The sequence below is a fragment of the Chinchilla lanigera genome, unplaced genomic scaffold, assembly GCF_000276665.1.
Source record: "Chinchilla lanigera isolate Chin_1 unplaced genomic scaffold, ChiLan1.0 scaffold00090, whole genome shotgun sequence".
In the NCBI taxonomy this organism is placed as follows: domain Eukaryota; kingdom Metazoa; phylum Chordata; class Mammalia; order Rodentia; family Chinchillidae; genus Chinchilla; species Chinchilla lanigera.
In genome coordinates this window covers 5,946,605-5,962,055 of record NW_004955491.1, presented here as the reverse complement: position 1 = coordinate 5,962,055, position 15,451 = coordinate 5,946,605, and the positions used below count along the sequence as shown (strand labels likewise).

Sequence of the window (15,451 nt, the reverse complement as noted above, 5' to 3'; positions counted from 1 at the left end):
AAAAATATCAGATGGCCGGGGATTTAGCTCAGTGGCAATAGCGCCTGCCTGGCAAGCGTGAGGTTGTGAGTTCGATTCCTGGTACCAAAAAAAAGACCAAAAACATCAGAAAAATTCCAGTGGAATGCTGTTCCATTTATTTATTTATTTATTGTCTTTTGAGACAGTGTCTTACTATACAGCTCAGGCTGGCTTTGAGCTCATTTTGTAGCTCAGGCTGGCCTTGAACTCGGCAAGGATCCGCCTGCCTCAGCCTCCCAAGTGCTGTGATTACAGGCATGTACCACCACACCCAGCTTGTCCTCTTTTACTATGGCCCTGAACTTCCATGGTTGTTGCATTGAGGGGCAAAAATAAACCTTAGGCTTGAGGTTCTGGCCTATCCGCAGAAGGGTGCAGCTCACTCCCCTTTCCAGCAGGAGACTTGTGATGTCTGTTGCAGCTTTCCTCTCCCTCCTTCCCCATGGAGACTGCACCCACCAATCACGCAGGCAGGTGGCAATGGCACTCACAAGCCCTTTCTTCCTGGTGTGAATGAGGAGAGCTGAGAGCTCACAACAGAGCCGTAGACTCGAACTCCAGGGCAGAGGTGTGGCTGGACTCTTTCCCGGCCTCCCAGCCTGGCTCACTGGCACCTGGCACCAGACGGCCTGGCAGGTTGGTGTCAGATGATGTGTTGAGTCAACAGAGCCCCAGGAGAGCCCTGGTCACAGGCCCACGGCAGCCGGCTGCAGCCAGCGCCCTGCGCAGGAGTGCCTTGATCTAGCCGCCAGCCACCACCTGGTGTACCCGGGAGAGGTAGGCAGGAGGACACGGAAACGGCCTCCTGGCTGCTGGCCTTAGCCCCTCCTTCTCCTCCCCCTCTGCTGAGCGTGGGGTTCATGCCGTGCCCGCAGAACATCGTGCTCTGTCTCGCCAGGGAGCTGCACCCAGGAAAGGCCAGGGCACACCTGGGGGGAGGGGTTCACCTCCAGCCTCTCACCTGCCCTAGGCCAGAGCTGGACACTGGGGTGACCCGAGGGAGACCCCAGGGTGAAGATACCCAGCCCAGGGAGGGGTCCAAAGTGGGGCATCAGCGCAGAGCTGGAGGTTCCCTGCACTCTCAGGCAGGGAACCCCACCATCTGTGGGTAGGGAGAAGCTCCTGACATGGTCCTGGGCAGATCCAAATAGCTTAGTGGCAGGAAGTGTAGGAAAAACCAGGGCTCAATTTCAGACCCTAAAGAGCAAGCTCTGGAAACGTCAGCGTGACGCATCCCAGTTAGGCATCAGCTGGATTTCGCACCTCGTCTTCAGCCCGGCTTTCTCCTGGGAGGGTCCCTGGGGCTTTCTGAGTTTGAGGGTGCAGACGGCACGCAGCATTGGCACAGCTCCCTCTAGAAGCTGCCGTGGTGGGACTCAAGCTGCCCCCCCAAGAAAGGGAGCTGCAGGTCGTGAGACCCCATGGGACTAAGATTCTGAGAACCTTGCTTTGGGCACTGGGGTCGTCCTGAAGTTGTTTCCGAAGCAGTGAGCAAGAAATCCGTGCACCATGGCTCACTTGTGGACTTCATCCGATTATCAGAAGGTCCTGGGACCTCAAAAATTTAAGAACCACTTCTTTCTCAGGTTCTTGGGAGCTAGAATTTTTAAAATGCGGTTAACAACCAGGAATCCCAAGTGAGGCTGGAGGCAGGAAAACTTTACTGGTTGACATCTTAGAGACACCCCTATGTGCCAGGCAGGCTGCCTTGCCTGGGACGATCGGCTTGAACACGGATGCTTTGTAAACAGGTGTCCTGGAGAAACCAGGGTTAGAATGACTTTTCTGAACTTGCGTAGGAATCCAGTGTCTGTCTGTAGTGTTTGGTCCAGCGGCAGGGGCCGGGTGGAGGACCCCAGGTGTGGAGGAGAGTGGACACTAGAGAAGCAACCCAGGCAGATCCGAGCTGTGCAGACTGCAGACCTTACACACCTGTGACTCCGGGTGCCGTGTCAGCCAGCGCCCGGGTGTGCTCTGTCCCAAGACCTGCACACACCATCTTCTCCCCAGCCTTCCGTGGTGTGAGGTCTCAGAATCAAAATGGAGTCGCTTACGTCAAGCCCTAACAAAATAAACAGAGCCAAGAGATGTGCATGGCATTCCTATGTGCATGACAGCGGGGAGTGTCACAAGACTGCCAGGGCCACGGCTTTTGCATAAAGGCCACTGCTACCTCACATAGCCCACACTTCCCAAGGGTCTCTGCCCGGCAGCTGCCTGTCCAAAAACTGAGCTGATGCCACCCCGTGTTGATCCCTGTAACCAGGTTGACAGTGGTTAGAAAGTCAGTATCTGAAAGGCCCTGTGAGAGGGCACAGGGAGAGGGCGCCATGCTGGGGCCTGCCACCACCCTGCTTCTAGGCCCGGTGTGGGCCCAGGGTTGACCCTTTTCCTCCTCTGTGAAAGAAGGTGATGAGATGATTGTTCCAAGGCGTAGCTGCTGATTCTGACCACCCGCGATCCTCTTGGTGGGCCTGTCTGGATTCCGTCGTGTTCAGCAGAGCTGACCGGCGCGGCACCGGATGATACCTGTCACGTGGGTGATTCCATAAGTACCCACAACCGGAGGGGCTCGGGCACTAACATGGCCCCTCCATTCTTAGCAAATTAGTTTTCAGAACCATTTCATACTATAAATAGCCTGTTCCTGAATGGCTTCCAAAGCCACTCATGGGGTGTTCCTCTCCTCCCTTCCCTTTGGCCTCAGCTTCCCAATACTCTGCCGTTTCCTCTGCTCGGTGAGTATCTGGGTTATGTTGGTCCGTGGAATGGAGCTCTGACCTCCAGCTGAGCTCAAAGAGGGTACAGTTCTTCTGAAAACCAGGGCGGACCACGGAGGCCAGGACGGTGGGCCGGGACTGCCCCGAAGTTAGCCCTGCGAGATCCCCATCTCCTTCTCCAAACCTCAGTTTCCCTCTGTTTTGTTTTGCTGAACCCTCTAGGAACTGTGAACCAAAATAAACCCTCTTCCTTTGACGTGGGGGTGTCATACCACCCACTTCCCGGGAGCCAAGTGCCCTCCCCAGCCACCCCACCCCGCTCTCTCGGGGCAAAGTCTGAAAAGCAGAAAATGTTGTTACCCAGAGCTACCTGTTAACTGATGGGCTGCATAACGCTAGTGGGTACACAAAGCCCCATGGAACTTTTTTTTTCTCCTGACTTCCTTTTAGGAGAATAAAAACTTCAAAAAATGTCCTAGAAAGTCTCTGGCCTTGCCACCCTGAACGTGCCTGATCTCAGAAGATGAGATAAGCAGGGTTGGGCCTGCTTAGGATTTAGATGGGAGGAAATGTCATGAAAGAAGCATGTTTTATTTTGTTTTCTAACAGAAGGAAGTTTTTACCTTGTGTTACCGTCATCTTTTGACTCTAAAGTAACCCAGCTGTTTCCAGTGCATTTGGAACAGTTTCAGTGATAAGACTGTAAAACTTTTTAGGGCCAATAAGCAAAGCTGCAGCCAAAGCCTAACTCTGATTTAATACGGGAACTGACAGCGAGGTCAGGAGGGCCCGATGCCATGGGTTATGCAGACATCTGTGCCAGCCCTGCAACAAGAGCCTGGAGACCCCGCCCCTGAGAGAGGGGCCTGGCGGGGTGGGGTGGATGGGGAGGACACTTGGCTCCCGGGAAGTGGGTGGTACTGCAGCATTCCGAGCAGGATCGGGACAAAATACGTGACACCCCCACGTTAAAGGGAGAGGGTTTATATTTTGGCTCACGGTTCATAGAGGGTTCAGTCCATATTCAGCTGGTTCCAAGGCAGGGCAGCTGGGCAGAGGGGCCTAGTGGAGGAAAAGCTGCTCACCTCATGGCAGACAGGAAGCAAAGAGGGTCGAGGGAGGAGCTGGAAGAGAGATAGACTGCCTTTTCCAACCAGGCCCTCTGCCTGTCAGCAAGTCAGCTGTAAGCCCCATGATCGGTCACCTTCCAGAGATCCTTCCCATGATCGCAGGAGGCTTTAGAGGGACATCTAGATGTGAATGATGACATTCTCAAAGCAGCTGGGAAGCTGCAGGGAAATTCAGGACAACGGGCTGGCACCTCGGGCCCAGGGAGGAAGTGTGCGTCAGGGATTCTCTGAACACGGTTGTCCTTGGCTGCAGGAAGGGTTGCTTCCATGTGCAGGGAGTTTGGAAGTCAGAAAGAAGACACCTGGCTCTCTCCTCGGAGAAGAAGGGAGCTGTGAGAAAGAGCTGAGGGCCGAGGACCGTGGGGGGACTAGCAATTGCTGACGAAGTTCCTTACCTGTGAAATGAGGGAGCTGGGTGCAATCAATGATGCCAAAACCAGCTGCAGCACCTTAAAAACTCAGCTCCCCAGGACCCACCCAGCCCCACTCAACCCATCTCGGGGCCCCAATCGTGGAATCTCAAAGCTCCAGGTGATCTTGGCCCGGCAGGGAACGGGAGCTGTGGAGATTCCTTCCAGAGTCCCCACCTCGTCATTCCACTGGCCAGGACCCCTCTGCCCTGTCCAGCCTGTGGACAGCTCTGGGTCAGATTCCTCCTGGCAGGCACTGGCTAGGCAGTTTGCTGTGTGGCGCTTACAGGAGGTGACCTGTGGCCCTCTTGGAATTCAGAGGAGACACAGCTGGCCTTGGTACTGCAGCCTGCATTGCAGCTGTATGTCCCAGGTGCCTGAGACCTGCCTGATAGAGTCTAGCCAGGTTCAGGCACCTCCTTGCCCAGTGTGCCCGAGACATACCCTTGACTGAGGCTGGTAGCCCAAGGACCTGCTCTGTGACCTAGATGCTGACCAGCCCTGGATCTGAACCTGACTCAACCTTTGGCCTCGTTGACCTGGGACCTGGGCAGGAGCATGGCAGCATCTGAGGGAACCCACGGGGCAGGACAGAGCTGTGGTCACCGTCCAGCTGAACCAGAGGATGTGCTCAAGTATCCAATAGCAACAGGAGTCACTGGTGGGATTCAGGGATGAGAGCTTATAAGTGCAAATCAGAGCAAACTGATTTAATACGCTAGGTCCTTCTATGTCCTGCCTGATTTCTCTAATAAGTCCTCTTCTACTACATGTATTAGTCAGCCCTTTATTGCTGATGACCAAAATTTTGTTTATTATCATGATCCAAGTACCCAGCACCCCCAAAACCTTTTCTTTAACAGGAAAGTCTGTTTGTTTGTTTGTTTGTTTTTTGTTTTTTTTCCAGTACCGGGAATCGAACTCACAACCTTTTACTTGCCAGGCAGGCACTGTGCCGCTGAGCTAAATCCCCAGGCCCGGGAAAGGTTTAATATGGCTCACATTTTTAGAAGATTCAGTCCATGGTCAGCTGGCTCCAAAGCAAAAACAGCATGGCGGGGCAGAGGGGGACATGGCCTGTGTCTTGACTACCTCAGGTCTACCCCGGTGGGTTCTGTATCCCACCCTTGGGATTCTGTGATGACACAGCCATCACAATCACCTGAGACTGCACCCCTTGAGAGAAGATGTCCTGAGCCAGCAGACACCCAGGGGCTGGTCCTATAGTCACACCCCACCCCACATCCCAGCTGCATACACTGCTGATTCTCTGTGATAAGTGGTTAATGAGTAAACAACCACATAAACAACTGCCAGCCAGCATCAACTGCCAACCGACTCTTCTCCATGTGTCCCGGAACAGTTCGGTCCTCCTTGTCGTCACAGCCCCTGTGCATGCAAAGGCTCGGTGGCCCCAGCTTTTCTTTTACTCTGAAGAGGGGCGACAGCACATATGGCCATCTGGTCTACCTGGTGTGCTCTTGCCAAGGCGAGGGGTGGCTTTGCTCTGGGGCCCACAGCTGGCAAGCGGACAAACCCAGCCTAAGCGTGGGCCTCTGATATCCAGCCTCGTTTCCACCCTGCCTGGCTGTTCTGTAGGCTGGCGCTTGCTTCTGGCCAGTGGCACCTCTGTCCTCTTTTCTCCACATTTTTGCAGACACAGCTCCCACCAGCATGGACAGCCAGGCCCTGTGACGTCACCAGCTCGTGGCTCCCTGGTGTCTGGCGCCACTGGTGTGGGGTCTGTGTGGCTGCCAGGGGCAGTTTCTGTCACTCACTGGGGCTATTCACGGGCCTTGGCTGTGGCCCTGGAGAATCAGAGGTATTGTTCACCCTCGGGCCAGAGGCAGCCCCACACGGAGGAAGGGGGTCTCGGAAGACGACGTCGGAGGACCTCTGTGTGCTACAGCCTGTTCCAAGGCTGCTGCTCCACCGCCCAGTCCTGTCTAGGCCTTCAGGAAGTCGCCTGCCTCGGGAGCAGAGACGTTCACTTCCCAGGGCAGAGAGGGCTCGTTGGCGTTTCTGTGAGCCCTCCACCACGTCCTCCCGGCCGCAGACCTGCCGCTGTCCTCCGGGCTCCTCTTGCTTCTGTGCCGCATGCGTTGGGTGCTCCATGGTTGGGGTGAGGCGGTGGGTTTTGCAGTGCGTGTTGATCTTGTCCAGCTTCTCCCACGAGGCAGAAGGGTGAGACTGGCCCCACTTATCCTCGCCCGCTCCTGCCACCCCCGCTCAGCGTGGCCCTTGGCCTGACTGGCCAGCAGCCGCGTGGCTGTCACAGCAGGTGGGAGGAGGAGTTTCCCCACGAGCAAGGGGAAGAGTGGGGGCTGGGGCAGCAGTGCCCCCGTTTGCCCCTACATTTAGCAACCTTGACACCCACATTCAAAACAGGGGTGAGTTTAGGAGCGTCACTCTCACCCGCACCGGGAGCGAGCGGATCTGGTCGAGTGGCGGGAGACGGGGCCGACCAGGGGAGGTGAGGGTTACACCTCCTGAAGTCAGGGCCTTGCGAGCATCCCCCCAAGGGGACCCGAGGGCCCAATTGGGGTGCAAGGGAAATTCTGCCCCCACAAGTCTAAGGGAGTAGAAGCGGGTTTATAAAATTCCCTGGGACGAAGGAATGTCAGGTCGGGCTTTTCTTTTCTTCCTTTTTATTGGCGTGTGCCGCGTGTCTCTATGATTTTATTCAGATGACCACAGACTTTGGAAAAGCTGTTGCTGCTATTGATCTTTTTACACAAATATAAATACATGTGCATATATATAAAGTGTAAATTTTTGGAAACTTTAACTGTGTTGTCAATTTTGGAAAAAGTTATCCCAATTACCATTTTGAGTTGGCATTGTACATAAATAGCCGTCCTGGTCTAGAGATGGTAAACTCAGTTTTTTTTTCCCATTTGTACAGGGGCAACACGGTGTCTTAAATACATCAGGTCTCCTCTAGTGAGTTTGATTACAGAAACTAATAAAGTATTCTCTAAATAATGAAAGAGAAAGAAGTTAATGCCAGGGTGGTGCCACACACCTGGTACTCCTAGCACTCGGGAGGCTGAGGCAGGAGGTTCACTTCGAGTTCAAGGCCAGCCTGGGCTACATAGTGAGTTGAAGGCCAGCCTGAACTGCAGCCCTGTCTTGAATGAATGAATGCGTGAGTGAGTGAGTGAGTGAGTGAATGATTCTGACTGCTGCCCCTGGAGGGTTGGGCTTGTAGAAGAGGAGGAGCCTCTGATGTCCGCCTCCACCCAGCCGCGCTTCTGACAGCCTCTGTCTCCCCACAGCCTCCAACGTCTCCTCTTCCCCGTCCACGCCCACCCAAGTGACCAAGCAGCACACGTTTCCGCTCGAGTCCTACAAGCAGGAGCCGGAGCGCCTGGAGAACCGCATCTATGCCTCCTCGCCGCCAGACACGGGCCAGCGCTTCTGCCTGGCCTTCCAGAGCCCAGCCCGGCCGCCGCTGGCCTCCCCGACGCACCACGCCACGCCCAGAACTGTGAGTCCGGGCCCTCCTCCCGGGCAGGCGGGCAACCGGCGGACGGGCCCTGCTGCCCCACACCGAGTCTGTCTCAGCCCGCGGCCAGGGCTGTGCGCTGCTGGCTGTTGTGCTTTATTTTGTCATAAGGCACGGATCAAGGAAGAGCGTCAAGGGTGTGGGGTAGGGAAGATGGCAGGTGTAGGAAACACCGCGACGTCAGCTCCGTAGGAAGCGCTGCAGCAACAGCCCCATCGCGAAGTTTTCTCCTCCCGCTTCTTTTTATTTATTTTTTCATTACGGAGTTTGAACCCAGGACCGATGTGCTGAGCTGCACCCCCAGCCTTTTTTTATTTTGAAACAGGGGGTCACTCAGTCATGAAGTTGCCCAAGCTAGGCTTGAACTTGCGATCCTCCCACCTTCGCCTCCCAGAGTGCTGGGATTATAGGCACTCCCCACCACACTGGGCTCCCCCATCCTTCTTCTTGAAAATCAGACTTGGAACAGTTTATTTGGATTTACCTTGATTATTAAAGTAAAATGTCACAGGCAAAGCAAAAGAGGAACAGAGTTTTAAGATTTAAAAATCCAAGCATTGCTGGGCATGGCGGTGCACACCTGTAATCCCAGCACTCGGGAGGCTGAGGCAAGTGGATCCCTGTGAGTTTGAGGCCAGCGTGGGCCACACAGTGAGTTTAAGTCCACCCAGAACTATGTAGCAAGACCTTGTCTCATTTAAAAAAGAAAGAAATCCAAGCGCAAGGCCCTGAGTTCAATTTCTGGTACAAAAAATTTTTAAATCCAACACTGTGTGACTTGGGGTGCATTCTTAGAAAGGACGTCCTTGTTTTGTTTTGTTTGGGACAGGATCTTGCCATGTACTTCATGCTGGCCTTGAACTCACTGTGTAGCCCAGGCTGGCCTTGAACTGGCAGCGATCCTCCTGCCTCAGCCTCCTAAGCGCAGGGTTACAATGTGTGCCACCACACCCGGCTGAGCGCAGCCTTTCAGAATGGAACAGGGTGACAGGCGTCTTTGAGGCCTTCAGAGGACGGGCTGGGAAGGACCAGGCCATGCTGATGGGGAAAGCTGGCTTTGCCACCCTGCTGTGTGCTCCACCCATCCACACAGAGGCCCCAAGCGCGGCGACCCCGTCCCGCAGGCCTCTTCAGCCCAGGGGACACGCTGCAGGGGCCAGGCCATTCCTGTGCCCGGCAAGGGTGTAAGAGTCTTGGCATTAACGCTGGCTGCACGGCGGGGACCGTTTCATCCCGTTGTCGTGCTCGGGGCTTCTGTGACAGCACATTTCCTCCTGCGTCCCTGCGCAGCCACAGGGGATCGGTCCGAGGACCCCGGGGGTGCCGAGCTCCTCGGGTGCTGAGCCCCCTTTCTAAGCGGTGCCTCTGTCCATCTTCCCGACCCCTTCCCACCGTCACCCGCTCACCCAGATTGCTGCGTAGATGTCCGTGCTGTGCAGACCATCGCTATTGCTTAGGGACCGCAGACAAGAACATACCGGTTCAGGACAGATGACGGTTTTTCCCAGGGATTCTGGGCGGCAGTTGGTGGGATCCGCGGGTGGGGAGGCTGCGCCATGGGGAACGACCGTGCCACACACTGGGTGCCTTAGGATGGCAGCAATGTACTGGCTCACAGGTCTGGAGACCATCAAAGTCAAGGTTTTGGGAGTCACACCCTCCGGTGCTGCAGGGGACACCCCTGCCTCTCCCCGCTCCCGGTGCCCTGGAGTGGCCTGGTCTGTGGCTGCTTCTCTCCAGCCCCCACCTCCATCCCCCTGTGGCGGTCCTGCCTGCGTCTGCCGGTCACCACCCTACGCACCTCGTTCCAGCTGCCATCAGTGAGGACCCTATTTCCAAATAAGGTCGCAGCCACAGGGACTGCGGGTTGAATGCCAGGCATCTTAGGGGACACTGTTAAACCCACAGCAGTTGTTAGAAGACTGGGCGGAGATGTGCCGGCCAGGCAGGAGACACAGCACGGCTGTTCTTCTTGTTCCCTCAAGCACGGTCTGATTTAAGGCAGGCTTGGCAGAGCGTCCCTTTAAATGGCCAGGGCCAGGCTGCAGGTATTGTTCCTGCCTCGCAGAGCTTTAAACCTCGCCGGCGGGGCCAGCGACCAGAGCAGGAAGGCTGGGAAGTGAGCTGGGGGAGACGGGCGGACAGTCGGCCCCTGCGGGCGTTGGAGAAGGGTGTGCGGGCAGTGGGGCTGCAGCCAAGCTGGTCCTGGAGTGGTTGCAAGGACTTAAATATGGGGGAAGTGAAGGGAGAAGCTTCTAGAAAAGGAGGTGAGCCAGTGCTTGGGGCTGGGAGTACGCAGGGTGGAGACGGCAGCGGCCACACACCGCAAGTGGTATGGGGCCGGCCCTGCAGAGGGCAGGTGTCTAGCAGAGACAAGAAGGCAGAGTGTCCTGGGGCGTCCAGAGCTCAGCCCCTCGAGGCAGGAGCTAGGAGGAAGTCATCCACCTTCGGGAGCATAAACAGCCGCATCTTCTAAAATTTTTATTAGTGCATTTTTTTGGGTTTTTTTTGGTATCCGGAATTGAACTCAGGAGCGTGGGAGGGAAGGTGGGAAGGATGGGCACCTGCCAGGCAGGTGCTTGTGCCGCTGAGCCACATCCCCGGCCCTGGGTCAGGGCATGTTTGCAGTACATAATGATCACGTTCCTTGCGGGGCCTTGGTGCTTGTGCGTAGCACGCCCTCATTCTTTCTACGTCCCTGTCCCTGTCCCTCCTCTCCCTCCATCTCTTGCTCCCCTTCCATCTGCAGAAGATCTCCCCATTCCTCTTGTGTCTTTTACTCTGCTCTTTAATGCACTTGTACTTTGGGACTCTCGGGACCGTGGCTCTCTTCCTGGACGTTTAGCAAGCACTGGTTATGGAGACAATGGAACAAAAAAGACTCCAGCGGGGATGCTGGGCGGCCTGCCCAGGACTCAGGCGGGGAGAGGAGTCGGTGTTGCCAGAGTCCCCCTGGCCTGGCTGCGCGGCGGGAGGTGGCGCCAGGGAGGAGGTGAGGCTCTGGGCGGCGATGCCTGCCCGGCCGACGGGTGGGATCCTGGCATCGCCCCTCCTCCTGGCCTCCAGCCTCAGGCCGGACCTGCGCAGAAACCAGGGGCGAGGGAAGGTGGGAAGGACGGGCCAAGGTCCAGTTCTGGGGGAGGCCAGGAAAGGGCGGGGAGGGCGACGTAGAATGTCCCCGACTCCTGCTTCTCGTTGACTGAGATAACTGAGGGACTGACTCCATTTCAGAAGAGACACTGATCGAAAGAGAAAGCCGTTACTTTGGCTGCAGGTTACTCGAAATGGAGGCGGCCAGACGTAGAGGAAGGTGCCATGATTCTGTGGTGTTTCCCGCAGCAGCCTTGTCCTAGCCCGGAGCCGCGCCCAGTTTGCCTGGAGGAGCCCCGGGAGTGGCCCTGGCCAGCTGCTCATCCTCCCTGTGAGCATGACCACAGGGAACGTTCTTCACCACGGGTGGTTCACATGCCTGAGGCCCCTGGTCAAGGTCCACGGCACGGGGCCTTCCAGGCTCGCTGAGGTGGTCCTGGGGCCGCAGAGCACGTGTCCTTTGCCGTGTTCCTCTCTCAGCCGTTGACAGGAGGTGTGTCCTGTCCCCAAAACGCAGCTGACAGCGTGCGACAGCAGAGGGACTCCACAAGGGCCGCGGGTGCACAGTGGAGGGTGACTTGGCTGTAAAAGGGAGAAAATTCGGGCGGGCGCGACAACCTGAATGAATCTGTGGACGCTGCACTGGACGATCCCACCCCCAGGGGGTCCCCGCGGAGGTCACACTCGGAGACGGGAAGAGGGGGAGGTGCGCGGCGCGGCAGCTTGGGAAGATGAGAAGGCGGTGGAGACGGACGGTGTGACAGTTTCATGGCTTGTGCCTGAGCTAAAAGCCATGGCACTGCGGGCGTGGCGGCGCACGCCTGGAATCCCAGCACTCGGGTGCCCAAGGCAGGAGCATCGCCGAGAGTTCGAGGCCAGCCTGGACTACCTAGTGAGACCCGTCTCAAAAAAGAAAAGTAGCATTGCACTGTACACCCCAAAGTGAGTCCAGGGTTAGCGTTACGCTGTGTATACTTCCACCATAAAGGAAAATAGGCCCGATCTTGTCAAGATGACAGTGTCCACGGACTTGGCGATTCAGAGAATCAGAATGCTCGCCCACGGCTCCCCACTTACATTTTGAAACGATTTATTTCAAGAATTGGAAGAAGATGTCCCCACTGGACACCTGCCCTTAAATAATCCCCGAATCCCACCGGGCGGCGTCATCGCCCGAGGCCTCCAAGGGCTGCTCCTCTAGCCCAAGACCCTGCTTTTGTCTGTGAGGCCGCTGGGAGCTTCAGGTTCTTACCCAGTTTTTCCCTTTGTGATGGGATTGGGGGCCTGGGGCTGTAGCTGAGAGGTAGGGTGCATGCCTAGCATGCGCAGCCCCTGAGTATGAGCCCCCAAAACAACAGTCGTCCTAATTGTATTTTGTTGAGTGTCTTTATATACTAAAGTCCTTGGAAGCATCACTGATTTTATAAGTTTTGCTACCATCATAATCTTCATGGAGAGATGTGAGTTTCCTAAAGATTTCCAAAGGCCTAAAAAACATTTTCATATAATTTACCTCTGCTTTTCAGTGTAAAGATGCTACGGTAAACACTGACCATGAAGAGCACCTCTCTAAAACCAGTTCCCATGAGCGTTGTTCTAGAATGTGAAAGGGGGTGAGGAGGGAACCACTTTTTGCAGACGGCACTCACACGACCATTGATTTGGTCAGCAGATCCTCATCAGGTGCCCGCTGCGTGCCGGGCACAGTGCTGGCGTGGGTGACGGGGTAACAGCAAGTCGGTGTGTTGTGCTGAGGGACAGCGTTGTTTTATTCATCACCTGATTAACAACCCTGGACATGACCCACAGGAGGGTTTCAGAAAATAACCACAAACTGAACACAGAAAAGAGCCCTGTCCACTTGGGGGACAGGCAGGTAAATCGTTGTGTGCCAGTACCTGCAGGCTTGGGTCCTAGGGGGAGAGGCGCCATCCTGTCAGGTGAGGGCAAGGGCCAGAGAGAAAGGAAGTGGGATTTGTATCAGCTGCCTTGGATGCCCGGATGCATGCGGGGTCCATTGGCTGGGAGAGAGAAGAGGAGTGGGCCGTAGGGGTGGTGCCCGGGGGTGCCCAGGTGGGGGTGGTATAACAAATGCCCGTGGCACGCACATTCAGATGAAGATGTCCAAAGGCTGACTGGGGGGCTGGGGATTTAGCTCAGCGGCACAGCGCCTGCCTGGCAAGCGCGAGGTCATGAGTTCGATTCCCGGTACTGGAAAAAAAAAAACAACAAAAAAAAAGGCTGACTGGATGCGTGCCCTGCAGCTGGATACGAAGATCATGGACACCAGGACGCAGATGAAAAAACCCAGAGAATTAAAGTGTGAGTGAGCCAGAGGAACACACCGTCTCAGGAGTAAGCAAAGAAGAAACCGTGCAGAATTGCATGGGAAACAGCCGGAAAAGCAGGGGCACAGTATTACAGAGGCAAAAGGAATGTGTCATTGTACCTTCGCCTTTGCAGGGAGAGGCTGGTGACGTCAAACGGGCGGGCTGGCCGTGGGAGCCGGGACTGAAGTCATTGTGACCTTGGCCAGGGTTTGTTCTTGATCACTGCATGGCCAAGGGCAGAAGCCATAAAAAGTGGGCCGAATGACTAACGGGTAAAGACATGGCGCCTCCCGGGAAACACTTTCAAGAGTCTTGACAGGAAGGACGGGCTGGGGCTGCAGGTAGAAGCCTCGAGATATCAATGGGAGCAGATTCAAACATTCCTGAAGGAGCAGTTGTAGTGAGCAGGGAAAAGGTGTCACATTCTGATCTTGGAAGGGATTTCTTTAAGTGGTGTTTATAGGATAGTGGTGTGTGCGGAGGATTGGCCCTCAGGGGGAAAATATTTGGAGGTGTGCGGGAAAGGGACTGGGACTGGGGACCTGCCCCTGGCCCTCCCTCTCTGCTTCCCGGCCGCAGTCAGGGCTGGCTAGGATCCACCCTGTGAGGTGCCGTCGCCATCAGAGGTCCCAGCCAGTGCCTCTGCCTGACCTTGGACTGGACCTTCGTACCATAAGTGAAGGAAACCTTGCTGTGCTTCCTAAGTCATCTGCGTCAGGCATTTCACTGTAATAACACAGAGCTGTGGGCTGGGTCCCTTCCTGTGTGTGCAGACATCGCTGGTGTCCGTCTTCCCCTTTTTATACAGATACAGTCCTGCTGGGTGCGGGTCACCCTCTGACCTTGATCACTGTGAGAACCACATTAAAGGCTCTGTTTCCAAACACAGACCCCCTTGGGCTTAAGGCATCAGTGTATGAATTTGGGGGAAACACATGGCAGTCCAGAACATGGTAAATTCTTGTTGTTTTAAAACACTGAGTTTGTTGTTGTTGCTTTGTTTTGTTTTTGGAGAATTTTTTTTTCAGTACAAAACATTGATCTCAGGGCCTTTGCCCTGAGCTACATCCCCGATCACTCTTATTATTTTTTTTTTATTTTGAGACAGGATCTCACAAAGCCACCAAGTTGCTCAGGTTGGATTTGAACTTGAGATCGTCCAATCTCAGCCTTCAAGAGTGCTGGGATTACAGGCGGGTACCACCAAGCCCAGCTAAGCCACTGTTTTAGGGTGATAGTTATGTGGCAACAGGTAACATCTGTGTGCATGGAGAAGTGGTACCATATACCTCAGTGTACCGAGTAACAGATAATAAACTCAAAAGCTTGAGTTCTTTCTATTTGGGTTTTTTTGTTTGGTTGGTTGGGTTGTTTTTTTTTTTTATCTTTTTGAGACAGAGTCTCACTATGCAGTTCAGGCTGGCCTTGAACTCATTTGTAGCCCAGGCTGGTCCTGAACTTGCAGCGATCCTCCTGCCTCAGCCTCCCAAGTGCTGAGATTACAGGCATATGCCACCACGCCCAGCTTGAGTGCTTTTTAAAAATACATTATCTTGCCACCAACTCAATCTGTAAGATCTATTGTTTTCGTGGTATGAATACTTCGGGAGAAATCACTAGCCAATGTTAATGGAATAATTACCTTTTTTGTGGGGGGGAGACCAGGAGTCAAACTCAGGACCTTGTGCTTGCCAGGCAGGCACTGTGCCTCTGAGCTGTATCCCTGGCTCTACCTTCTTTATAATATAGAGAAAGTACTTTAAAATATTTGAGGAGAAGCTGGGTATGGTGGTGCATATCTGTAATCCCAGCACTTAAGAAGCTGAGGCAGGAGGATCACCATGAGTGTGAGGCCAGCCAGGACTACATAGTGAGTTTAAGGCCAACCTGAGCTACATAACAAGACCCTGTCTCAAAATATTTTTTTAATTATGTGAGGATGTTTAAATATTAATTGCCCTGATTTATTATATTATATACCTGTATCAAATTATCATCCTAAGTACTAGTAAATATGTACAAATCCGTGTCCAAATCTTTTTAATTTTAAAAAGAAAAGCACTGTCAATACTTCATATCAGTTGACGTTAAGAAGTTGAAGATTTTATGTACTACTCTGTCTTTATATTCTCATCTCTCGTGTTCAACCTCAAATTCTATCCTAATAAGGACTTAATATTAAAGCCCTCTGCCCAGAAATGGCAAACAGTTGCATGGTTATTACAACAGATTAGATTTTTTT

General features: G+C 54.4%; 1 protein-coding gene across 1 annotated transcript in view; it reads left to right on the top strand.

The window, feature by feature from the left end:
* Prkag2 (protein kinase, AMP-activated, gamma 2 non-catalytic subunit) overlaps positions 1 to 15,451 on the top strand; it is a gene marked incomplete in the record, with an annotated part of 196,287 nt that overhangs the window by 86,765 nt on the left and 94,071 nt on the right. The window contains 1 exon segment of the mRNA XM_013504627.1: positions 7,560 to 7,771. Coding sequence (XP_013360081.1) covers positions 7,560 to 7,771 — 212 coding nt within the window.